The 27,299-nt window shown below is 40.5% G+C and overlaps 1 protein-coding gene across 2 annotated transcripts; it reads left to right on the top strand.

The window, feature by feature from the left end:
* The first annotated feature begins 30 nt into the window (after positions 1-30).
* On the top strand, positions 31-27,299 carry C1QTNF3 (C1q and TNF related 3). 2 transcript variants are annotated; one of them, XM_049862016.1, is made up of 6 exons: positions 31-199; positions 7,791-7,902; positions 9,768-9,922; positions 17,339-17,468; positions 19,872-19,971; positions 24,616-27,299. In XM_049862016.1, the coding sequence occupies exons 1-6, from the start codon at positions 116-118 to the stop codon at positions 24,773-24,775; spliced, it is 741 nt and encodes a 246-aa protein (XP_049717973.1). In that variant the 5' UTR covers positions 31-115; the 3' UTR covers positions 24,776-27,299. The 2 variants fall into 2 exon arrangements, with proteins under 2 accessions (XP_049717973.1, XP_049717963.1); XM_049862006.1 differs by having other exon boundaries at positions 31-418.

Raw genomic sequence — 27,299 nt, 5'->3', positions numbered from 1 at the left:
TATAAAACCGCCCGGCTGCTGCAGCCCTCAGCTCCAGTCCTGGCATCTCCCTGAGGAGACCACAGTGCCTAGAGCCCGGCCTTTCTCCCGGAGGCTCCGAGCCCTGCTGGGAACCATGCTCGCGACGCAGCTCATCTGTTGGCACCTGCTGGCTCTATTTTTCCTCCCACTTTGCCTGTGTCAAGAAGAATACGTGGAGGTGAGCGGAAGACCTAAGAAAGTGGTGGCGAGAATAGTACAAAGCCATCAGCAGACTGGCCGTAGCGATTCCAGGAGGGAGAAAGTGAGAGAGCGGAGCTATCCTAAAACTGGGACTGTGGATAATAACACTTCTGCAGACCTAAAACCCCTGAGACCAGATGAGCTACCGCACCCCGAGATAGATGACCTAGCCCAGATCATCCCATTCTGGGGCCAGGTACTCAGAATTCTCTTCTAAGGATTACTGTCAAAGCTTAATTAATGGGTTTTGCTATTGCTGCTGTTTTTTTTTTTTTTTTTTTTGGCTCAGATTCTTAGGATCAACGCTTTTGAGAAGTTTGCTAAGATGCTTATGGGTTTCTGGGTTGCTGGTGGAACTTCAGTCTTTGCTAGACAGAAAAACTGGCAGAGGGAAGCAGTGCTGTACAAAAAAGCCCCTATCATTAGCCCATCAGGAAGGGGCACGTGGGCAGCCAGCTCCCTGTTATACCATAATTTGATTGCTTTTCTTACTCTGTTGATGCCGAAAAGAGGACTGCTGACATATACACATAAGTGGATTGTTGTAGATAATCATTTACTCATCCTAAGAGGGTTGGATTTCTTGACTCTTCCGAGCAGGGAGAAGCTGCCATTTGAGTTTGTCAAAAACAATCAACTGTGATGCTTTGAGTTGGCTGGGCCATTTTGTGTCAGCCTGCTTTGCTATTGGATTTATAGCATTCTAGGTTGCTAATTTTTTTTTTTTTTTTGGTTGCTAAACCTCTAAGGTCAGCTTGTTTAAAAAAAGAATTACAGCTAAAACAAAACAAAAAAGGACTGTGTGTATGTAAAATGCAAACCATAGTGTATGATTTGATGCCTGATATTCACAGAGGACTTGATTTATTTCTCCAGGTATATGTTCAACAGCTAAGGAAACATCATTAACTCTTTTAGGGTGGTATGGGAGTGAGTTTAAAAGAGGAAGACCCTCAACCAGATGGATTGACACAGTGGCTGCAACAATGGGCTCAAACATAGCGATGATTGTGAGGATGGTGCAGGACCGGGGGGTATTTCATTCTGTTGTGTCTAGGGTTGCTTGAGTCATGACCGACTTGATGGCACCTAATAATAACAACGTGGCAGTGATTTAAGGCTCTAGTGTAGTGAGTTCCAAATTGGTGAAACTAAATCGAATTTAAAACATTATGAACAGGGAGAGACAGATTTTGACTTACCTTCTGGATATCTAGTGTGCTGAAAACATATCGGGGTGCAGGGGGAAGGAAGGATTACTTCCAATTACACAGTCCACGAACAAATAGGTTTCACTGCACAAATTGATTGCTTTTGTGCACTAAATAGTCCCTGAAAAAGTTATATGGTTGAAATCTGAACACCTCATATCACAGATTGAGAGGCTTGGGTTGGACTTGAGAGTGGTTATATGAGCAGACTGGGATCACACGCAACTGCAGATCAGGATGGAGATCCTGGGACTTCCAGTGTGACCACACAATGCAGTTGCCCAAACCGTTCTGTGTAGGAGAAAAATGTTCCTTTAAGGAGCTGTAGATAAAATGATAACCTCTAAATACGATCCTGTTTTTTGATAGCTACTTTTGGAGATTGTTCTTTCATCTAACACTCTTTTGGCTAAAGGTGATTAATGCTGATTTGGGGGATTTTTTTTTAGTGGTGGAGATGTTTTTGCTTTTGTCCAAGGATTGATGTGGACTTCCCATTTCAGTGGAGTCCCTGGGTGGTACAAACTGTTATTCTGGTTCATATCTGTGTAGAGGTGCCTTGGAAGAAAGGCCTGGTGATCTATATTCAAAAAATCAGCTATTAGAAAAAACCCTATGGAGCACAGTTCTACTCTGACACACGTGGGGCCGCCAAGCGTTGGAATAAACTCTATGGCAACTGGTCCCGTTTCAATAGATGCGATCTTCCTTGGTTCCTTCCTGGCAGTGACAGCGTGAGGCAGTAGAGGGCAGATATAGATTGTCAAAGGTTATTATTTTCTGGCTAGGCCACTGAAATTCAAATTACACTTTCTATCCTGGATTTTTGAACATTTTCAAACAAAGTTCCAACAGGGGATACTATGGAGATTTAAGTTACTGATATCCTGGAGGCTTTTAATACAACTCCTCCACCAATGGATTAAAAAAAAAAAAAAAAACCATTGCCCTTGAGTTAATTCCAACTCATAATGACCCTATAAGACAAAATAGAGCTGCCCCATAGGGGAGTTAATGGATTACAGCCAAGAAAACCCTATGGAGCAGTTCTACTCTGTAATATATGGGGTCACCATGAGACGGAATCTACTAACAGCAGTGGGCTTGATATTATTTTAGAGTTCTTCAGAACTCCTTGGAAATTGGAGATTAAATGTATTTATCTTTCTATCATTGGTCTTTACCATAAAGCTTGGCACCCAGCAGGAAATGCTTGGTGAATGAATAGATAAATGAATAAGAAAAAAGGAGACTAAGATAAAAGAAGAGATGGGGAGAATGGTGAAAGAAGAAGAGCACAGTACAATCCTAAATTCAATTAGGGACACTCTATCCATTGGTAGGAGCCCTGGTGGCACAGTGAGTTAAGAGCTCAGCTACTAACCAAATGGTCAGCAGTTCAAACCCACCAGCCACTCCTCGGGAGAAAGATGTGGCAGTCTTAAAGTGAAAATCTAAAGATTACAGCCTTGGAAACCCTATGGGGCAGTTCTACTCTGTCCTATAGGGTTGTTATGAGTTGGAATTAACTCAAGAGCAATATATATATATATATATATATATTTTTTTTTTTAATCACGCTTGGTGAAGTACAGGGTCAACAACAAAGAGGAAGACCCTCAACAAGATGGATTGACACAGTGGCTGCAACAATGGGCTCAAGCATAACAACAATTGTGGGCATGGCACAGGACCAGGCAGTGTTTTGTTCTGTTGTACACAGGGTCGTTGTGAGTTGGAACTGACTAGACAGCACCTAACAACAGCAACAATAATCTTAATGGAAGCTGATCACCAGGCCTTTCTTTTATAGTGTCACTGGGTGGATTCAAACCAACAACCTTTAGGTTAGTAGTTGAGCACAAACCATTTGTGCCATCTAGGGGCCCACCCATTGCTGTCAAGTTGATTCTAACTCATAGTGACCCTATAGAACAGAGCAGAACTGCCCCATAGGGTTTCCAAGGAGCACCTAGTGGATTTGAATTGCCGACCTTTTGGTTAGCAGCCATAGGTCTTAACCACTATGCCACCAGGGTTTCCATCTGGGGACCAGAAGGACTCTAAACCAAACAAACCCATTGCTCACTCATAGCTACCCTATAGGACAGAGTACAACTGCCCTTTAGAACTGCCCGCATAAGGTTTCCAAGGCTATAAATCTTTACAGAAGCAGACTGCCACATCTTTCTCCTGAGGAGCATCTGGTAGGTTTGAACCGCTGACCGTTTGGTTAGCAGCTGAGCAATTAACCACTGTGTCACCAGGGCTCCTGTCAGTGCACCAAAGGCAGCTGGGAAAAGGTGTCAGAGTGGTAGTGATAGTTGAGTTGGATCTTAAAAGGTGAGACAAAAGGACAAAAAGAACAGGTATCGGGGCAGAGATAAAAATATGTGCCACAATGAAGAGAATTGAAAGACCCCGTAAGGAGCTGGCTTGGCTGGAGCTCTTGGGTCGTGGGAGGAAGACACCGAGACTAGCCAGGAATATTTTAGTGCCAGCTTGGGGTGGATTTTGTTGGCTGATTAAGGAGTTTAGGCCTTATTTTGCCAATGCGTTTGTTCAGTCATTCCCAGTGGGGCAGTGAGGTAATCAGGTTTGTGTTCTAGAAAGATAACTCTGGCTGTGGGCTTGGGGCGGATTAGGGTGGGCTGAGAGATGAGGCAGGCAGACCTGCTCTGGTCTCTGACACTTTCTTCTCTGCAGTTTCTTTGTCATTCGCCTTTATCAGTCTCCTCTCAGCCTCCTGGGCATCCATTTCTCCCTCCTTCTTTTCTCGCACTTCCCTTCTCCTTTCTTTCCCTCTTCCTTGAGTTACAGAAGGAGCTATGGACTCTCTTTTCTAGACCCCACTTAATAATAAACCTGTCGCCATTGAGTTGATTCCGACTTCTGTTGGCCCCATGTGTTACAGAGTAGAACTGAGCTCCATAGGGTTTTCTTGGCTGTAATCTTTAAGGAAGCAGATTGCCAGGCCTTTCTTCTGTGGATGGGCTCAAACTGCCAATCTTAGGTTAATAATTTTTGATATGTGTGTGTATGTGCTGTCTAGTCAATTCTGACTTGTAGAGACCAAAAGGTCGGAAGTTTAAATCTACCAGGTGCTCCTTGGAAACCCTATGAGTTAGTTCTACTCTGTCCTGTAGGGTCGCTATGAGTCGGAATCAACTCAAGGACAATGGGTTTGGTTTGATTTGGTTATATGACAGAGTAGAACTTTCCCACAGGGTTTTCTAGGCTGTAATCTTTACAGGAGCAGATCACCAGGTCTTTTCTCCCAAGGAACCACTGATGGGTTCACACTGCCAACCTTTCAGTTAGCAGGCAAGAGCTCAACCATTGTACCACTCGTGGACTCCTCGGTCAATTCCAACTTATGGCAACCCTAAAGGACAGGGTAGAACTGCTCCAAAGTGCTTCCAAGGAGCAGCTTGTGGATTCAAACTGCTGACCTTTTAGTTAGCAGCTGTAGCTCTTAACCATTGCACCAGCAGAGCTCACAATTAATAATGGTAGAACTCAATTCTGACTAGCTGCCCCTAACTTCCATCTACAAAATGGGCGGAATTTATCTTGGGGAAAACTCTCTTCTTCCATGCTGCCTATTTGCATGTCCGTACAAATTCGACCTGATTTGGTGAAAGGAGTTAATAAACTTTAGAGGGTGTCAGACATATAACACTTATCTAGTATGTAATTTCTCCCTTACCTAGGAGAAGACTTCTGAGTTAGCATACTCTTTCCAACTCGTTCTCACAGTCCATCAATAGACTCACAACCATTGTTGCAGGTGACTGAAAGACAAGGCCAGGAACACGTGATAAAACTTCGCAGGAGGGTACGTTTCCAGGATCTGCCTGACTAGCAATACCCTGAATTCTCTTGCTGTTTTGGTGGCAGCTCTATGCTCTTGAGGTGTCCCCAAGTACATTGAGCACACACATCTAGCCCTAGCTAGCTCTGGTACAGAACACCCCCACCTCTTCCCCAGATACTAGACTTTAAAAACAAAATATTTTCTAAATGATTATTTAAGGTTTTGAAAAAGGCCTCAGTATCTTTCTTTGATTCTTGGAGCTGGGAAGAAAATTCACGACTATCTTATCTAATCCTCTAATTGGATAGACAAGGAAAGCGATGTCAGGGAGACAGTGACTTCACTCAGGTCACACAGAACCCAGACAGGAACCCTGGTTCCAGTCCCATGGTCTTTCTGACATTTTCAAGAGTCACAATATTTCAATTCTCTTCTTAAACAAATAGTTCCACTTCAGAATTTTCCCTCCTTCCCCTCCCTTCTCCTTCCCTAAAAATCCATTCTTGGCAGAGTCCTGGATTTCTTGGAGCTTAAAAAGCTGTATTTCACATTAGGAAAAGGATACCCGGAAAATATGGAATACTCAAATTACACTTTTGGATTAGAGCATTGGGTGGTGCATGGTGTCTTTGATTTTCCAAATGTCTTAAAATCCCTCATCTCAGACCAATTCCTGTAGCTGATTTTCTTTTCCTCTGCCAGTTTGACAAAGAGGGTTTCATAGATTTCCATACCTGCAAGACCAGGGTAGCCCTGGTGAAATGGGGACTAGACTAGGAGTTTGCGTTAAATTGTGAGCTTCTGATCACTCAAGGCTTGGGCTCTGAGCTGTGGCAGGAGAATACTTGGGGTGCAAATATCGTTCTGTGTTCTCCCTGAATAGCCTGGTGAAAACCTTTAGGAAAAAGGGACAGAAAAGTGAGGAAAATGCCCAAGCCATTTTTGTTAAAAAAAAAAAAAAAGTAAGACCTAAACATGCAGCAAAGCGAAGTCTTGATATTTTTTGCTGGAATTTCTAATGATGGAGAAAACTTGAACTTGAAATTTTCCTTCTCTTCCTCCCTCCTTCTCTTCTTTTTTCCTTCAGTCTTTAAATGAATCATTTATCAACAATAGCTGTTTTCAAAAGACCACTGGGTTATAATGGGTGTCTAGGAAAGTTTCCACACATTTTGTATGATGTAATTAAAGGGCAACTTGCCAATTTAGATGAGAATCAAAATTTTAAAAGCAAGTGGAGCTCTTTTGCCAATCACCTTCCACTAGATCTCAGGCTCTTTGGCAGCAGGCACCAATTTTTGAGATGTCTTTGTGTATAAATAAGCATTTAACTCTGTCATATTTGAGTATATTTAGTACCCATTAAATACACATTAAATATTGATTCAGTCAATGTGATAATCATTTTAAAATTTGAAGTGGAATATGAAACAGAATATCGTGTTAAATCCTTGCTTTTAAGAAGTTGAAGTTGTTTCCAAATGTAGGTAATAAATAAAAATTTGTTGGATAAATTTCCTTCGGCAACTTAAACATGCTGTGTTTGAAAAGCCAGCATGATAAGCAGTTTCTAAGAACTCTTAACCCAACATGATGAGCATACCAGTTGCCCTCGACTTGACTCTGACTCATGGTGACCCACCCCATGTGCGTCAGAGTAGAAATTGTGCCACAGGGTTTTCAATGGCTGATATTTTTAGAAGTCGATAGCCAGGCCTTTCTTCCAAGGCACCTCTGGGTGAACTCCAACTTCCAACCTTTTGGTTATCAGTTGAGAGTATTAACTGTTTGCACCCAGGGGCTTCTATCATGAATTAATTAAAAAAAAAAAAAGTTGCCACAGTGTTGATTCCCACTCCTGGTGATCCCATGTGTGTCAGAGTAGAACTGCACTCCATAGGGTTTTCAAGCTGTGATCTTTTGAAAGTGGATCACCAGGCCTTTCTTCCAAGGCACGGCTTAGATTCAAACCACCAACCTCTCAGTGAGTAACCGAGTGCTTAACCGTTTGGGCCACCTGTAATTAAAAATGCTTAATAAATATATTAAAAAATAGGTTGATAATTCTTGTAATTCGAGGGTCGTTTATTCAACCCAGCGTCACCTGGGCAATTAGCAGTTGGGAGAGAGAGGGAATGAACGCTTCCAACCCACTCCTAAAGGAGTTTCCTTCTTTGCTGTCATCAGTTCCCACTGCCGTCAAGTCGAATCCGACTCATAGCGACCCTATAGGACAGAGTAGAACAGTAGCGGCAGGAGAGTAGTTCCTCAGGTACTACCCTATCCCCCAGCCCTCCCCCACCTCTCATGCTCTTTTCTTGTTACCTCACCCAGCCCTCCTTAACTACTCCCTGACCCTGTGCCATTGACATCTCCACCCTCCACCATCTTTTCTGCTGGGTCATTGTGGGTCGTTTGAAGTTAAACCAACGCTCACTTAGGGACCAAAGCCAGAAGAAATTTTAAAAATCCTAATTACCCGTGGGTATCTAGTTTTTTTTTTATCCTTCTCTGAAGCTTCTCTTTGTATCTTCTTAAAGCCTCCACAAACCGGAGGACTGCCCCCGGACTGCAGCAAGTGTTGCCATGGAGACTACGGCTTCCGAGGCTACCAAGGCCCCCCTGGACCTCCAGGCCCCCCTGGCATTCCAGGTAAGGATGAGTGAGTTGTGCTGTTGCTAGGCTAACTGTAGACTGTGCCAAATAAGAGGCAAGAACAAATAATTTGGAATCACTTGTTGTAGTCCAAAGGGTATGCATGGGAAATCTAAAAGAAAGTTAGGTAGGGGAGCTGGGTTTATTAAGCTGGTTTAGGTGGAACAGTATAACTTCTATAGTATTTATTTTCGATACCCCTCACAGAATCCCATCATGAGGGGAATACCAGATTCACAGGCTGAGAAACTCTTCACTAGCATTAGTTATAAGGAGCCCTGGTGGTGCAGTGGTTAAAGCACTGGACTGCTAACCCGAAGGTTGGTGGTTCAAACCCACCAGCAGCTTCATGGAAGAAACATGTGGCTGTCTGCTTCCATAAAGATTTCAGCCTGGGAGATCCTATGGGGCAGTTCTTCTCCAGGGTGGCTATGAGTCAGAATCTACTCAACAGCAGTAGGCTTGGGTTTTTTTGGGGGGGGGTGGTTAGCACTAATTATGTTAACTGGAACCTACTATTTGCTGCAATGTTTCTGCCACAGGGCCCTGTTTACTGTATATTATATCCCATTTCCAGAGTGTTTATGAAGTGAGGGCGAGGGTGGGCATGGAGATGAGAGCCATAAGATCAGGTTGTCATCCTCTATCTAGTGCCACATGTTTATCATATACTCTTCTGCCTACTCCTTTGTCCAGCTTGGTTTTCCTTACCCCAGCCTAAGGGCCTCCCCGTGTTCAGCTGTCTCTCAGCTGACTTTCATGCCTGTCTTGGGCTCGTGGAAACATTCTTGTGCTCCAGCATCACGTGTGGAATGGAGAATGCTGTGGAGCTGCATCAGGGCCCCTGTAGACCATGCAGCCATCCCTACTTTGTTGTTCCTGTGCTGCTAGGGAAGGGGGGTTCTGAAACAGTCTCCTGCCCTGGGCCTGCAGAGGAAAGGGCAGCACAGGCCCCTCTATACTAGGACCCCAGACCTATTGGGGGATTTATTGTCTGTTTCCTTCTCAGGCCAGGCCCTGGGGGTGGACCCTTTCTCAGGGTTCAGCAGCAGTCTACTTGCTCTTCTCTGACTTGCCCTCACTGACATTTATAATTGTCAAATGCTAATGGCTACCACTAAATTGTGCACCTGAAAGTTGTGGAATTGGCAAATGTTGTGTTATGTATTTTTTTACAACATAAAAAAAAAATTGTCAAATGAGGTTTAAATTTTATACTTTTGAAAGGCTCCCACATGACACCAAGTTTAAAATTAGCAAACCCTCTGTTAGACTTTAAATTGTGATAATTGGCTTGGAATCTATGTCATTGAACATTAAGGGTAGCTGCCAGCAGATGAGGTGATGGGGATATTCATATGCTTCTAGAATTTTCTCTAGAAAATTCTCTAGAATTTGAGGTTACAAAACAGGGTAACCTTGGCTGAATGTTTTTCATTAGGAAACAGCTTTGTCATTTAAGCACATTAACCTGAAAACACTCGAATTTCACCATCCTGAGAGGATTTCAAGCCTGGTGTGATACCTGACCAAAGGTAGCATACAAAACAAACAGCGAAAGGGCCTGAAATTCAGCCAAAAAAAAAAAAAAAAAAAAACTTTATGTAAAAATGGTCCTTTAGTGGCAAGGTGAAGGGTTGAAATTGTTGTCCAAGTTTTGCTTTCAAAATTATCATTTTTTTAAATGATTTTGTTTTTCCTCCAGTTGTAAAAGTGGTATGCGTCCATTGCAGAAGACTTTATAAAGACAGAAACATATTTAGAATGGCATAGAAATCACTCATGGCTGTCTAGAAATAGATAATGATATGAGTGAGTAAAGTGGCTGGGCTTTCTCAAGTGACGATGTCTGCTTGTTTAAGGAAACCATGGAAACAATGGCAATAATGGAGCCACTGGCCATGAAGGGGCCAAAGGTGAGAAAGGAGACAAAGGTGACCTGGGGCCACGAGGGGAGCGAGGGCAGCATGGCCCCAAAGGAGAGAAGGGCTACCCCGGCGTTCCACCGGAACTGCAGGTAAACTGCCTTTCCCCCATCTCCAGGTGATTTATATGCCTGTCCTGGTCACCAGGGGCCTAGAATTAGAAAGCTTAAGAGATTCTACAAGCCCCGCCAATCTTGAGCAAATCTGAATCTCAATTTATTCATCTACACACAGGATGTGTTTGTATAAGGCCTGTGCTGTTCAAACATTAGAGGGTTTTAAGAGCATTCTTAGGGAGAAGAAATTTATGAAGAGTAAAATCCTACTACCTCATTAGACCAAAACAAGGCAATCCTGAATATAAATTAATTTCTTGTTTTCCAAATGAGAAGATACTCAATAAATCATTTTAAAATTGAAATAAAATAGTTTTTGGCAGCTCGAATATATGAACTTTTAGGTAAATACATGGAACGGTCAAATGTCTACTTATAATATTTTATCAATTTTGTTACGTTTACATACTTGTTGTTAGCTGACATTGAGTTGGCCATCAACTCATGCTGACCCCATGCACAATGGAATGAAACTCTGCCCAGTCCTGCCACATTTCCATGATCGGTGGGCGATCAGACCATTGTAATCCATAGGGTTTTCATTGGCTGATTTTTGGGAGTAGCTCAGCCAGGCTCTTCTTCCTAGCCTGTCTTAGCCTGGATGCACGGCTGAAACTTGTTCAGCATCGCAACATCACGCAAGCCTCCACTGATGGATGAGTGGTGGCTGTGCTTGAGGTATATTGCCTTAATTGAACCCAGATCTCCTGCATAGGAAGCAAGAATTATATAACTAAATCATCAATGCCTCCCTTCATCCTTAAAAACATTTTCTTTTTCAGTCATTCAACCACAGTTTTCCAGACCAGATCACATTAGTTTCGGTTAAAATTTTTTGAATACACATATGACACTATAACCGGACGTTTTATCTCAATTCAAAGTACCTACTTGTCTATTCTTTATTTCTTTTTGAAGTCTTCTTTAAAATTCTCATTGTCAACACACCCTAAAATTTACAATGTGACATTAAGTCACCAAGAAAAATGACTAAGTCTGGGTTAATTTATTTATAATATTTAAAAACTGATTCTGCCATGGGACTTCTATCAGCATTTTTTATTAAAATTGTTTCTGGCTAATATGTCTTCCAAAAGTATGGTTAAGACAAAAGAAATTGAGCAAGCATCTTGTATTATGAGAGGCTTTTAAAGACCTAGACTATAAAGCTACTCTTTTTTTTTCCCAATCAAATAGATTTTATTGATCTATGCACACAAAGTAATGCAATTAAGTCTCTGCGATTATGTTTTTAGGTCATTGACCCTACAGGTATAAAGTTTTGAGTCAAATTGCTCAATTAAATCTCATCATCTAAAGCACATTAAACTAAATTAATAGAAGGCTACTCTTTCTTTTTTTAATTTACCTTTTTTTTTTTATTGAACTTTAGATGAAGGTTTACAGAACAAACCAGTTTCTCATCAAACACTACACACATTGTTGTATGACACTGGTTAACAACCCCACGACATGTCAACACTCTCCCTTCTCAACTCTGGGTTCCCTATTACTAGCTGTCCTGTTCACTCCTACCTTCCAGTCCCTGTCCCAGGGCTGGTGAACCCCTTTAGTCTTGTTTTGTTCCATGGGACTGTTCAATCTTTGGCTGAAGGGTGAACCTCAGGAGTGGCCACATTATTGAGCTGAAAGGGTATCCAGAAGCCATACTCTCAGGGTCTCTCCAGTCTCTGTCAGGCCAGCAAGCCTGGTCTTTCTTTTTGAGTTGGAATTTTGTTTTACATTTTTCTCCAGCTCTGTCTGGGACCCTTTATTGTGATCCCTGTCAGAGCAGTCAATGGTGGTAGCTGGGCACCATCTCCTACTGGACTCAGTCTGGTGGAGGCTATGGAATAGAAGGCTACTCTTGTCTGAAAGAAAAATTATGGGAAAACTTTACCTTTTATTTGAGCATATAAGATGGTTGTATGACCTGGGGTAAGTCCCATCATTTTTCTGGGCATTGTTTTTTTTAAGGGTAAACTAAGAGATCTTGTGTGTTATTCTAACTGCAGTTTTATAACTTTTCAATGAATGCTCTTTAAGAATTTTAGCAACCTGGGATCCACGTGGTAACATAAATTTATAAAGAAAAGAGATGTCACTCAACCAAGTTAAAGCTATTCAGTAAGGTAGAAAACAAAATTCTCAAAGCTCGAAACTCTAACCCAGACCCTGTGCACAATTATGCCATGGCTAGACGGCCCTGGAATAGCTGGCTTAATGGAGAACACTTGAGGGGATACTAAATTTGCTTCATCAACAATTTTACACTGAAATTACAATAAAATCATTTAGAAGAACTACTTATTCATATATGTCTGTCACCATTCCCAAGAAAGGTGATCCAAAAGAATGCAAAAATTATCCAGCAATATCACTAATATTACACAGAAGTAAAATTTTGCTGAAGATCATTCAAAAGCAGTTGCAGCAGTACATCAACAGGGAACTGCCAGAAAGTTAAGCTGAATTCAGAAGAGGACGTGGAACAAGAGATATCATTGCTGATGTCAGATGGATCATGGCTGAAACAGAGAATACCAGAAAAATGTTTGCCTGTGTTTTATTGACGATGCACAGTCATTTGACTGTGTGGGTCATAACCAATTGTGGGCAACATTGCAAAGAATGAGAATTCCAGAACACTTAATTGTACTTCTGAGGAGCCTGTACTTAGACCAATAGGCAGTTGTTCATACAGAACAAGCGGACACTGTGTGGTTTAAAGTCAAGAAAGGTGTGTGTCAGGGCTGTATTCTTTCACCATACTTATTCGACCTGTATGGTGAAGAAATAATCCAAGAAGCTGGACTGTATGAAGAAGAACAGGGCATCAGGATTGGAGGAAGACTCATTAACAGCCTGCATTATGCAGATGACACAACCTTGCTTGCTGAAAGTGAAGAGGACTTGAAGCACTTACTGATGAAGATCAAAGACCACAGCCTTCAGTATGGGTTACACTTCAACATAAAGAAAACAAAAATCCTCACTACTGGACGAATAAGTAACATCACGATAAACAGAGAAAAGATTGAAGTTATAACATTTAATTTGACTTGGATCCACAGTCAACACCCATGGAAGCAGCAGTCAAGAAATCAAAAGAAGCATTGCATTGGGCAAATTGGCTGCAAAAGACCTCTTTAAAGTGTTGAAAAGCACAGATGTCACTTTAAGGGCTAAGGCGTACCTTACCCAAGCCATGGTGTTTTCAATCCACTCATATGTGTGTGAAAGCTGGACAGTGAATAAAGAAGACCAAAGAAGAATTGATGTATTTGAATTATGGTGTTGGTGAAGAATATTGAATATACCACGGACTGCTAGAAGAACGAACAAGCCTGTCTTGGAAGAAGTACAACCAGGATGCTCTTTAGAAGCAAGGATGGTGAGACTACATCTCATAAACTTTGGACATGTTGTCAGGAGGGATCAGTCCCTGGAGAAGGACATCATGTTTGGTAGCGGGTCATCAAAAAAGAGGAAGATTCTCAACAAGATGGATTGACACAGTGGCTGCAACAATAGGCTCAAGTGTAACAACAATTGTGATGGCACAGGACCTGGCAGTGTTTCGCTCTGTTGCTATGAGTCAAAACCTACTCGATGGCACCTAACAACAACACTTTCACATGTTTTAAAGGAGACATTACAAAAGAGGGAAGACATATGTTAGGCAGATGGTGAAGGCAGGGTGACTTCCAGGTGCCTTCACTCTCATTTCTAAACTCCTACCCTGATGTCACCCCCTCCCTGTCCTGCCTCTAATACCCTCACGCTGTCTGATGCTCACCTCCATCCCGTGTTGATTTTCCTGACCTTCTCTAAAGTCTCCAGGGTTTCACATATTTGATCCCCTCCTCCTCCTCTCTCACCTCTCCCACATTGCAACTTCCATTCTTTGAAGACAGATGATCCCTGCAAATTGAAGAATTGAGTCATCTAATTCACGCTCAGTTTCAATGACCCATTTGGATGGGGGACTGGCATTGACTTTCAAAGGTGACTCTCCAATGATGGTTTCAGCAAAAGCATTTCTTGCCAGGTGGAATTGTCCTAAAGCCTTTCAGTTATTATTAACGTTTAGTATATCGGCTTTCAACCCTGTCTTCGGATGCCAGTAATAGTAGCAATAGTAGGATATACTATAGTAGTATATTACTATAGTAGTGCCTCAGTCTCTTAATTGATATAGAAGGGCTCAACCACTACATGAGACTCAACCACTACTTGAGGCCCAAACACTACATGACTTGCCAAGTGATAAGGCTAGATGTAGGTTAGATAAGTGATATGGTATTCAAATTCAGATCTTTGGACTCAAATAGACAGTTTTATTCCCAAACTCATTGGGCCAGAGTGGGTGTCACCATGGGCAGGTTTCTTAAATTAATTCTTTTCACTGATCTTTTACTGATTCAGCAGAGCTTACAAAGTTCCATAAAATATTACGGATGAAGTATTTGTAATGTTATAATCCCAGGAATGGGTGCTGCCATTAAGTGGTTTCCTTGATTCTCTTAAACCCAAATTGACTGTTAAATTATGGCATTATTTTTAACAGGAAAATGTACACAGAATGTTTTGCTTTTCCAATATTCAAATAAATGTTAGTTTTATTAAATGATTTTTCTACATTTTAGATAACTGCAAACTTTCTTTTTTGCCTTTTAAAAATTATTCCCATAGCTTTTAATCATTAAAAAAAATTAGAAAGAAACTGAGCAAAAAAAAAAAATCTATCAAGACAATCACTATGAACGTGGTTACATACCTTTTCAGATTTATACATATTTATACACACTCATTATTTTTAAATAGCAATGGGAACATACAGTACATACGACTTTGTTACTTTATTTCATGAATGACTCTATCCTGAACATCTCTTCATGTAAATAAATAGTTACAAATGAATGTCTTTTTTTATTAATGTAAAATTAATACACAATTCATTTTAAAACAATTGATGTAGTGAAGAAAGGAAAAAAAAATCCCCATGAAACATCTACCCTGTGTAGCCTGCTGTTAATAATTTTATAGATGTCCTTGCAGATATTTTCCTGTTTGCCCACACAACATTCCCCCCACGCATGTACTCACTTAAAGTCCTGTATTAGACCATAATGATCTTGTGTTGCTTGCATTTTTATTAAACAATGGATTAAAGACATTTTCCCATACAATATATATCTAAGTATAGATCAACATCCAAGATCCTTAAAATGCATTTTGAATTTAACGGGCATCTTTCGAGGAAAAAATAATTCAAGGTTAATAAAATTAAAAAGTCATTTGACTGTAGGGCTTCTCAGATCCTTTCATATATTAATAGTCATTGCAGAGCCACAAAAGGAGGACTTCATACAAGTTTTTCCAGTACTCTTTGATAGTTGAATTTTAACATTCAAAAAGTATGGTTAAAGTCCACTGTTCCTTGAAACACATGTTGAGAAGCCTTGATGTACATTATCATTTTGATTGCTCCATGGCATAACAATGTTAGCAATTACCCTAACTTATTTGGTTTGTCTCCATGGATTGGTGCTTAAGTTATTTCCAGTCTTGTTACAAATCATGTTACAATAAACCAACTTGTATAAGAACTTTTTTTCTTTAAGATAAAACCCTAAAACGGTGGGTTCTTTTGGACAAAAGGTATGGACATTTAAAACGTTGGTATATATTGCTAAATTGCCTTCAGAGAGGTCCTAACAATTTACACTCCTGCCAATGGGAGAACCTGGTTTATATGTGCTCAGGATTTTTACATGCTACAAAAACTTCATGTTAGCACTCTTCCCTCCCAAAAAAGCAATTTTCAATGTGATATTAGTTTTCCTAAAAAAAAAAAAAAAAAAGCATACATGAAAAATAGATTGTAGAAACACTTTAGAAAGTACAGACTAAGAAACCAGATGGTGAATAAATGAAATGCCAAGTGTTAGAAATACAGAAGCGAATATGTGTTATATCTGTTTGAGGGGTGAACTGATTTATTGTTGCAACTGGAATAAAAATTATTTATGTGAGTTGCTTGTCCATATTCTTTGTCCATTTGTCCCTTATAATGTTTCTGTTTTCCTTATTGGGCTATAACAGCCATTTATATAGGTTAAGGGTATTGCAGTTTCATCTCAAATATATTTTGCAAATGTGTTTCCTGTATTTAAAATTTGTTTAAGAATTTTTTTCTTGTTACACAAAATTTTTACAATTTATAATGCCTTATCTATCAGTATTTTCATTTATGGTAGGTAAAAGGAAGGCTTGCATACTTATTAGAAAAAAAGCAAACATTAAAATATAGTAGAAGTAAATGAGGATGAAACGTTGATGTATGGAAAGAAAGCCTTTCTTTTCTTTTTGTAGATGATATGATTTTTTTTAATTTATTTATTTTTATTGTACTTTAGATGAAGGTTTACAGAACAAACTAGTTTTTCATCAAACAGTTAGTACACACATTGTTCTATGACATTGGTTAATAACCCCAGGACATGTCAATACTCTCCCTTCTCAGCCCTGGGTTCCCTATTACCAGCTTTCTTGTTCCCTCCTCCCTCCTAATCCCTGCCCCAGGACTGGGGCATCCATTTAGTCTTGTTTTGTTCCATGGGCCTTTTCGATCTTTGGCTGAAGGGTGAACCTCAGGAATGACCTCCTTACTGAGATGAAAGAGTGTTGGGGGCCATACTCTCAGGGTTTCTTCAGTCTCTGTCAGGGCAACAAGTCTTGTCTTTCTTTTTGAGTTAGAATTTTGTTCTATGTTTTTCTCCCGCTCTCTCTGGGACCATCTATTGTGATCCTTGTTAGAGTGGTCAGTTGTGATAGCTGGGCACCCTCTCATTGTTCTGGACTCAGTCTGGTGGAAGCTGTCGTAGATGTGGCCCATTAATCCTCTGGACTAATCTTTCCCTTGTGTCTTTAGTTTTCATCATTCTTCCTTGCTCCCGAAGGCAGGAGACCAGTGGAGTATCCTAGATGGCTGCTCACAGGCTTTTAACGCCCCAGATGCTACTCACCAAAGTAGAATGTAGAACATTTCTTTATAAACTTTATGTCAATTGAGCCAGCTATTCCCTGAGATCATGGTCCCCACAACCTTCAGCCCAGCAATTCCGTCCCTCAGGGAGTTTGGATGTGTCTATGGAGCTACCATGACCTTGACTTGTACAGGTTCAGGAAGCCTTTCTAAGCATGACACCAAGATACTATAATGATATACTCTTGACCTTCCTTCCAAGGTTGCAAACCTTGAACATTGGGGTCCATATTGCTTTTTTTTTTTTTAACTTGCTTGGTATCTTATACAACATAAATTTTCAATTTTGTTTGCCAGATCATGCTAATTGCCTATTAATTAACCACCAACTCTTTCCTTAGATTGCATTCATGGCTTCTCTTGCAACTCACTTCAGCAATCAGAACAGTGGGATTATCTTCAGCAGCGTTGAGACCAACATTGGAAACTTCTTCGATGTCATGACTGGTAGATTTGGGGCCCCGGTATCAGGTGAGATGTAAAAATAAATGAATGACTGAATTCATCAACCTAGTGATCAAGAAAAACAAAGAAGAAAGGAAGGAAGGGAGAGAGGGAGGAAGAGAGGGTGAAAGGAAAGGAGGAAGGAAAGGAGGAAAGAAGGAGAGAAAGAGAAGGGAGGGAAAGGGTACGGAGGAAAGAAAGAGAGGTAGAGAGTGGAAACAAAGGAAGGAAGACATAAAGGGAATGAAGAATTCTTCCTGATTCAGGTTGAAATAAGCAGCTCATATAGATTTCTATTAGGTTTCAAAGTAAATGAATCGATCTGAAAAAACAAAGACATGTTAAAAGAAAAAAAAAAACTGGCCATGGTTATTAAGAATATTAGCTATGACCTAAACTGAGCCGAATAATTCCTAAGAGGGCACAGTTACCTCTGATTTAGTTAGTTTTCTAGAACTATCTTGGGGATCATATTCCAACAATGGTGACCATGCTTTGACTCTCATGGTTTCCTGTTTAAACCTCACCCAAACCAAACCACCAAACCCACTGCTGTCAAGGTGATTCCGACTCACAGCAACCCTATAAGACAGAGCAGAACTGCCCCTTAGGGTTTCCAAGGTTGCAAATCTGTATGGAAGCAGACTACCACATCGTCCTCCTGTAGAGCGGCTGGTGGGTTCGAACTGCCGACCTTTTGGTTAGCAGCAAGCGCTTTAACTACTGCCCCACCAGGGCTCCTAAACCTCACCCAGGAGATTGCAAAACGACCATTCTACGTTTTTCAACTTTGGGAGTGATAGGACAGACAAGACTGATTTTGCAATTACAGTAACATAAAGACCAAAAAACCATAGTGCAAGTGTGGAAGTTTCCTCTGGTTGCAGTACCTATTTTTGCAAAGGAAAACGGTGTGTGAATATAGCACATATTCACTTCTGTATTTCCAGCTCTTGGCATTTAATTTATTCACCATCTGGTTTCTTAGCCTGCACTTTCAAAACTGTTTCTGCAATCTCTTTTTTTTATAGTACTCATGATTTTTTTTTTTTCAGGAAAGTTAATATCTTTTCTTGTCATTTTGATTTCAATTTTATCTTCCAGAGGCATTGAAAATTTTTGGGGGGGGAGGGGAGAAGGGTTAATATGAAGTTTTATAAAATATAAAACACCTGAATACACATACATCTCTTTCTTGGAGTCCTATAATTTGTATCTGCCTTTACTTTTCATCTATGGGCCAATCTCTAGGCTTGTGAATGGGCACAACTGATTTTTATACCATTTCCTTCATTCCCAGTGCATTAAGTATGCATGCCTGGCGCTTAATAAAATATAATCATACTTCCTTTATTTTAATCAACCTAACTCAGAAACAGATGGATCAACGTGGCACCATCACAGCTTCTATCTTACTTGCCTGCACCTTTGGAAAACAGCATAAAGCTGTCCAGTGGGTTTTTTTTTTTTTTTTTTTAAGTGTCTCTGGATTTTTCTCTTACAAGACCTGTAGTCCAAAAATGTAACACGGAAATCAGTAAGAGCTTTTTGAATTATAACCTTTCTAAAATGCGTTTCCAATCCCAAGATGATGTGGGGTTGGGAAGATTTTCCTTTTAGCTGGATCTGGATTCTTCTTAATCATTCATTAACGGACTCTTCCATGCTGCATTTAGTGTTCCAGGTCATATTAAATTGCTTTCACTTAGAAGCCCTAGGATTTCCCAAGAAAATTCACATCTTTTAAAATCTGTTGGCCTTTTTCATACGAAGAGGACCTGGACTTTCAGTAACAGGGTTATGCTGCTGAGTCTCAGTTGGATCTTTCTGTTTATTGCATATAATTCCATCCATTTATAATGAGTAACATGAGAAATTGCTGGAACTTTTTCTTTAGAACTAATAAACATTTATTCAGTGATCCAGCACTTTATTATCTTTGGCTAATGCCTGTGGCACGGTGAGTGTGGTCCACCATTGTACACTTGGCTCATTTTGTTGGGTTCCGGGAAGGCCACGTGCTCGCTCTCCTGCAGGGCTCTGTACCTTATTAACATGATTCATGTGGTGAATGGTGATGATAATTAACCTAGACTCAGTAACAGCACGTACTCTGCCCCGAGCACTTGGCCAGACGGGTGGGAGGAAGCAGTGAAATACAGCTAAGGGATACCTCTTACGTTAAGGACTTTGTAATCTTGCTGGAGGCAGACAGTATACACACTGAGAAAGTGAACAAAATTTAAAGCAGTTTGAAGGTGAGAGCAGATAAAGAGACACTCATGCAAATAAAGGCCAAGAAGAAACTACATACTGTGTCGAGTATTAGCAAAAGAAATATGAAGTCATTTGGTGTATCCCCCTGCTGTCCCTAGGTCCTCAATATACAATATGTTAATATAAACGTTGCTAAATACCTGCCTTTTTCAGGTGTGTATTTCTTCACCTTCAGCATGATGAAGCATGAGGATGTTGAGGAGGTATACGTATACCTTATGCACAATGGCAACACAGTCTTCAGCATGTACAGGTGGGTGGTCTTTTCCATCACAGGTATCATCTATGGTGCCATTGTTTGCTCAAAGAATGCCCAAGCCAGGGAAGTCTATGGGCTCAACAGAACCTGACATGGCCTGTGTCTTCAATGAGAGCCTCCCATGCTCTGGGATACAGCCCGATTAAAATTAATATTTGAGAAGAAATAAATTTGATAAATCTTGGCATCAGCAAGTTGATGAAAGACCTTGAGCTAATTGCTAGCAACACTCCCATAACCAATAATTTGAAGACTTTGCTTAACTTACGATTTTTTCCTTTTCTCTCTGCCCTTTCTTCTGCCTTCCTACTCACCTTCTTCCTTTGCCTGAGGCTGAAATCTTTTGACAGTCTTCCCCAGAGTCCCTCTTGTTGGCAAGTTGAGAAGGTTAGGTTGGGAAGGAGCCTTGGCGGTGCAGTTGTTAAAGAACTCCGCTACTAACCTAAAGGTTGTTGGTTTGGACCCACCCAGCAGGTCCATGGGTGAAAAGACCCGTTGATCTGCTCCCATAAAGATTACAACCTAGGAAACTCTATGGGGCAGTTCTAACCTGTTCTATATGGTTGCTATGAGTTGGAATCGACTCAATGGCGTACAAAAACAACATTTAGGTTGTGTGGAGTCTCTGGGTGGTGCAGATGGCTAAGTGTTCAGCTGCTAATTGAAGGTTGGAGGTTCAAGTCCACCCAGAGGGCACCTTGAAAGAAAGGTCTGGTGATCTACTTCCAGAAAATCCACGACTGAAAACTCTGTGGAGCACAGGTCTATGCTGACACAATGAGGTTGCCACGAGTCAGAATCTACTTGACAGCGACTGGATGGTTCTGTCAAGTCAATCCCTGTGTCTCTTTTTCTCTTTGGCTTCTGCTTTCTGGGAGGGTCGTCTTTGTTTTCTTCATGGCCACATCTAAAAGGTGAGTAGGCTCTCCCTAGAGCTCTTTTATAGCTGGTGCAAATTTAAGGATATAAGAACACTTACTTGAACAATCCAAAGATTTTAAGGTCACATTTAGGTTTTTTGGCAATACCAGTTCCTCAAAAACTTAGTAGGCTTTTGCTCTATTTACCCCCGTCAGCTACATGTGTTAGTAAACCACAATCAGTGTTCTGTTCTTGACAGGTAGTTTTTCAGCTTGTTATTTCCTTGCTTCTTGTCCCCATGGTTTTCCCTCTCAATTTAATGGTGGCTACCATGAGTCCATGGACCCCTGGTGGCACAGTGGTTAAGAGCTCGGCTGCTAATCAAAAAGTTGGCCGTTCAAATCCACCAGCTGCTCCTTGGAAACCCTATGGGGCACTTCTACTCTGCCCTATAGGATTGATATCAGTCGAAATTGACTTGAGGGCAACAGGTTTGTTTGTTTTTTTCCATGAGGCCAAGAAGTCCTGGTGCCATGGTAGTTAAACGCTCAGCTGCTAACTGAAAGGTTGGCTGTTTGAACCCACCAGCCTGCTCCAAAGGAGAAAGATGTGGCAATCTGCTTCTGTAAAGATTACAGACTTGGAAACCCTATGGAGCAGCTTTACTCTGTCCTACAGGGCCCTTAAGAATCAGAACTGACTCGACAGCAATGGTTTTTGGGTTACCATGAAGCCTTCTGAAACAATAGATTTAAGTGGAAAGGCAACATTTTTCTTTCCTTTTTTTAAATTGTGCTTTAGATGAAGGTTTACAGAGCAAATTAGTTTCTTTTTAGGCAATTAATACACATATGGTTTTGTGACATTGGTTGCCAACCCCATGACAGATGTGTCCTTTCTCGACCTTGGGTTCCCTATTACCAGGTTTCCTGTTCCCTCTTGCCTTCTTGTCCTTGCCCCTGGGCTGGTGTGCTGACTTCCCCATTCTTACCTTTCACCAAAGTTACCACTTATCCACTATCTAGTTAGTGTTTTTCCCTCCCCACCCCTCCCCTCCCTCGTAACTGTCAAAGATTGTTTCTTTCTGTGTGTAAACCTTTTTACAAGTTTTTATAATAGTGGCCTCGTACAGTATTTGTCCTTTTGTGATTGACTTATTTCACTCAGATTAATGCCCTCCAGATTCATCCATGTTCTTTATCATTGCATAATATTGCACTGTGCATATGAACCATAGTTTGTTTATCCGTTCTTCTGTAGGTGGGCACTTAGGTCATTTCTAACTTTTTGCTATTGTGAATAATGTTGCAATGAACATGGGTGTGCATATGCCTATTTGTGTGATGGCTTTTATTTTTCTAGGATATATTCCTAGGAGTGGGATTACTGGGTCATATGGTACTTCTATTTCTAACTTTCTAAGAAAGTGCCGTATCATTTTCCAAAATGGTTGTATCATTTTGCATTCCCACCAGCAGTGCATAAGAGCTCCAATCTCCCCACAGCCGCTCCAACATTTGCTATTATCTGTTTTTTGATTTCATGCCGTTAATGTCATGGTGAGATGGTATCTCCTTGTGGTTTCGATTTGCATTTCTCTAATGGCTTTTTTAATGGCTAGTGATCTCGTGCACTTCCTCATGTGTCCCTTAGGTGCCTGAATGTCTTCTTTGGTGAAGTGTCTATTCATATCCTTTGCCCATTTTTTAATTAGATAGTCTTTTTGTTGTAGAGGATTTTCCTATAGATTTTAGAGATTAGACCTTTGTCGGATATGTCATCACCAAAACTTTTTTTCCTGGTCTGTAGGTTCTCTTTTTACTCTTTTGGTGAAGTCTTTTGATGAGCATAGGTGTTTAACTTTTAGAAGATCCCAGTTATCTAGCTTATCTTTTGGTGTTTTTATATTGTTATGGTTTGTAGCCTGTTAATGCCATGCATTAGGGCCTCTAGCATTGACTTTATTTTTTCTTCTATGATCTTTATAGTTTTTGGTTTTATATTTAGGTTTTTGATCCATTTTGAATGAGTTTTTGTGTATGATATGAGGTATGGATCCTGTTTCATTTTTTTACAGGTAGACATCCAGTTTTGCCAGCACCGTTTGTTAAAAAGACCATCTTTTCCCCATTTAATGGACTTTGGGCCTTTGTCAAAGATCAGGTGAATGGAGGTGGATGGCTTTAAATCTGGTTTCTTCATTTTGTTCCATTGGTCAATGTGTCTGTCATTGTACCAGTACCAGGCTGTTCTGACTACCATAGTTGTATACTAGGTTCTGAGATCAGGTAGTGTGACGCCTCCTACTTTATTTTTCTTCTTCAGTAGTGCTTTACTCATCCGAGGCATCACTCAAAAGGCAACACTTTTAATTCTGTCTGATCATGACATAACATAGGCTGTATTTATTTGATTGAATGAGAAGCCTTAATGGGAAGCCCACAACATTACCTCTGCTCCTTGAGTGTAAAAGGACTTGGCTTTTCCAACCCTGTTAGGCCTCGGCTTTCTAGACTCTCTCTGTTCATCTCTTCTGCTTCAAACTTATCAGTCCTTGTCTGAGCTCGTTTTGTCTAGAAATATCTTTCTTAAAGCCGCAAAGAGAATTTTAGTTTTTTTTTTTTTTTTAATTTCAGTTGCTTTCCTTACTTAGAGCTACAGGCTCAGTAGGCATTAGGTCTACCTTCCAAGTTAACACATGTTTAACTGAATGTTTTCTTAGTTGTGGCATAAAATGGATCTGTTTTCTTACTCTCTCACTTCCTTTCTAGCCCACAATATTTGTTTCCTTGCTGCCACCTGCCTGACCATGAGCCAATGCAACATATTTTAGTTTGGGTATGGCAACACCCTCTCCTCTTCGAGCAAATTCTAGATTAGTTAGAATAGGCTATACCGTGGGAACGTAAACCCAAAATGTAATGATGTGAACCTAATAGAAATGTATTTCTTTCTCATGGAACAGTCTAAGGAGGATGTTCCAGGTTGAGGCAGGGTAGGACTAATTCTGCTTTCCCCAGTCTTTTGTAACCCAGGTGTCACTATACGGCCTCTAAGGTCATTATGGTCATTGTCATTACCATCCCAGACAGTCATAATGGGCAAGGAACATGGAGGGGTATTTGTGAAAGTTTTGTTAGCCAGGTCTACAGCTGGGGCCTAGCAGGGTTGGAAAGGCCAAGTGCTTTTATATATCAAAGAGCAAAGGTAATGTTATTGGCTTCCCATTTAGGCATCTCATTCAATCAAATAGATACAGGCTATGTCATGATCAGATAGGATTAAAAATGTTTAGAAGTCAACCCAAAAATAAACCTGTCGCTGTCGAGTTGATTCCCACTCATAGCAACCCTACAGGACAGAGCAGAACTTCCCCATACAGTCTTCAAGGCTGTAATCTTTACGAAAGCAGACTGCCACGTTTTTCTCCCCTGGACTGGCAGGTGTGTTCGAACCATTGACCTTTTGGTTAGCAGCCAAGCACTTAACCACTGTACTGCCAGGGCGCCTTCACAGAACTGAACTCATTGATGTTGAGTTGATTTCAGCTATAGTGACCCTATAGGGCATAGTAGAACTGCCCCGTAGGGTTTCCAAGGAGCACCTGGTAGGCGTAGAAATAGCACGCATCATTTCCACCCACATACCATTTAGAAAGCTTAATCACAGGACTACATGCAGGAGTGTCTGGGAGAGAAAGGGAGGGCAGATTTTGGTGAAAAGCTGACTGTCCACTACAAAGGCTAAGTAATGGGTGCCCTCTTTTTTTCTCTCCAGCTATGAAACAAAGGGGAAATCAGATACTTCCAGCAACCATGCAGTGCTGAAGCTGGCCAAAGGGGACGAGGTTTGGCTAAGAATGGGCAATGGAGCTCTCCACGGGGACCACCAGCGCTTCTCCACCTTTGCAGGTTTCCTGCTCTTTGAAACGAAGTAAACGCATGAAAAAACCAGCTCCACTTTGGGGAGGTCTTGTAGCTGAGCTGGTTTTGTTATGATGTGAGAAATGGTAGAGTTGAGGGATCCACATGCTGCATTACAAAACAAAAAAAAATTATTGGTTACATTTGCTAATCATGCTACAGGTAGACCAATAATGTTGGATGACTCAGGGGCTCAGAAGAACATAACCACAACTCAGTCTTCCCAAGTGATCTTGACTCAGCACCTTTACCCTTCTTTCCTAAACACCTAAAGGAGAATTTCCCTGTCAAGCAGGTTGGAGACAATTATATCCAGCAGAGAAGTCATTTGCAAAGAGTTTTGACTGCTGAACACTAATTTTGACACCAGCTTTCAGGAACCTCTGAAGTCTTGAGTTCAGCCTTTTTTATAACCTTTCAGAGAAGAGGAGCAGTGATTATGATCATGGTGGGGCAAGGACAGGGCACTTGCCAGGACCTAGGCACCAAAATATTGCAAAACCTAGATTGAGAAATAACACTTTGTTCCACTGGGTTAGGATTCATGAATAAAATATAAAGGTTTGCTAGTAATTCCAGATAGCTTTAGATGGCAAAAGCATTCACAATGCCAACAATGATTTGGCTCCTCCTTTTTTGTAAGGAAACCTCTGAAATTAACTGTCTTCTAATTGCTTACAATTTGGAAATAGAATTTTCTCATGATCCAGACTTGGTTTATCAGATTTAGCTTTTCAGATTGACTAATTTTTTAAACATTGTTTTATTGTGGTAGAAATATATATAACAAAACGTTTACCAATTCAACATTTTTTGTGTGCAAATATCTATGTAACAAAATATTTGCCATTTCAACATTCTTCACATGTACAATTCAGTGACATTGGATATGTTCATCATGTTGTACAACCATCACCACCCTCCTTTTCCAAATTATTCCACCACCATTAACAGAAACTCAGTGCCACCTGAGTAAAGACTTCTCCCTTCTTGCTCCTTCCCCTGGTAACCACTAAGCTTTGATCTCTATACACTCGTCTATTCCATATGATGAGACCATAGAATATTTGTCCTTTTGTGACTGACTTATTTGACTCAGCATGTTTTCAAGATTCATCCATGTTGTAGCATGTATCAGAACTTCATTTCTCTTTACAGCTAATATTCCACTGTGTATATATACTACATTTTGTTTTTCCATTCATCTGTTGACGGGCATTTGTTTCCACCTTCTGGCTATTGTTAACAGTGCTGCAATGGACATTGGTGTACAAATTTCTGTTTTTGTATCCTGCCTTCAATTCTTTGAGGTATATACCTAGGATTGGTATTCCTGGGTCATATGATAGTTCTGTGTTTAACTTTTTGAGGAACTGTTTTCCACAGCAGTTGTACCATTTTATGTTCCCACCAGCAATGGATGAGAGTTCCAGTTTCAGACTGACTCTTTGCCACTGCCTTTTTTAGATTGGAGTAGATCCTTGTTGACTCTGGCCTGCAGAACCAGTTGAGGTCAGCTTAAGGCCATATAGAACGGATGGTTATCACCTTCTTTTCAATCAATTTGGAAGTTTCTCTAATAAACTGTATATACGCACTGACATGCCATGTTGAAGGTGCTGGAAACTTAATTACATACAGTCAAACCGACACAAAGTCTAAGGGTATTCCATTGAAGAGACACACAGGAGATCTCCTAACATTCTATTGAATCAAAATGACATGACTTCCTTGATTATCATATTTAATCAACATTCACAGAGCAGCTACTGAGTACCAAGTATTGTAGGAGGTACCACATGACTTTTCTCTATCCCCTCCCCACCATGAAGTCTATTTTCAAAGGATTACGATTTGCCACCAAAATGATCATCACAAGAGTGTGTTCTAAATTCTGAAGATGGTTTCCAAGGAGAAGTTCTTAGTTTATTTTAGACAAAGAAAGCATCATTGGCAGATGTGTTTACCTGATGTTGAATCATATTTAAAATGCACTAGAGAGCTGCCTATCTGAAAAATATCGTAGAAATAATGAGCCCTTAATTTATTTTCTGTTACGATAGGAATTTTCACATAGGCTTCCTAACTATGGCTTAGCTCACTTAGTGCTATTAGCTAACATAGTGCTTTCATGCTCAGTTCAACCTTGGACCCTTTTACTTTGATCTACAAATATTTTTAAACTCATCCTGGATCCATATGCAACACTATTTTCAGGTAAATGGCTATTAGCTATAATGTGCTTGACTAGTAATGCTGTTGTGATTTTGTATATGTTTTTTCCACCCAGGGCTATTGGGGTGTGGTATTAGTATTCCCAAATGTCATATAGATATTTCATCGAAGGGTATTTCCAGTAGATATTTGAATGTTACATGTTGCCCAAAAGGGAGCTCCATGTCTGAAGAAATACAATTTACTAAAGTGACTAAGAGGTTTTGGCATGCTGTTACATAAAACTGGCAAGAAAAATGTAGTAAGCAATATATGAAATAAATACCACCTTTGCCAAATGTACTGTTTTTAAATGTTTTCAAT

This window comes from Elephas maximus, chromosome 2 (genome assembly GCF_024166365.1).
Source record: "Elephas maximus indicus isolate mEleMax1 chromosome 2, mEleMax1 primary haplotype, whole genome shotgun sequence".
Lineage (NCBI taxonomy): Eukaryota > Metazoa > Chordata > Mammalia > Proboscidea > Elephantidae > Elephas > Elephas maximus.
Note: the sequence above shows the minus strand (reverse complement) of the source record. Positions and strands in the feature narration are given on the sequence as shown.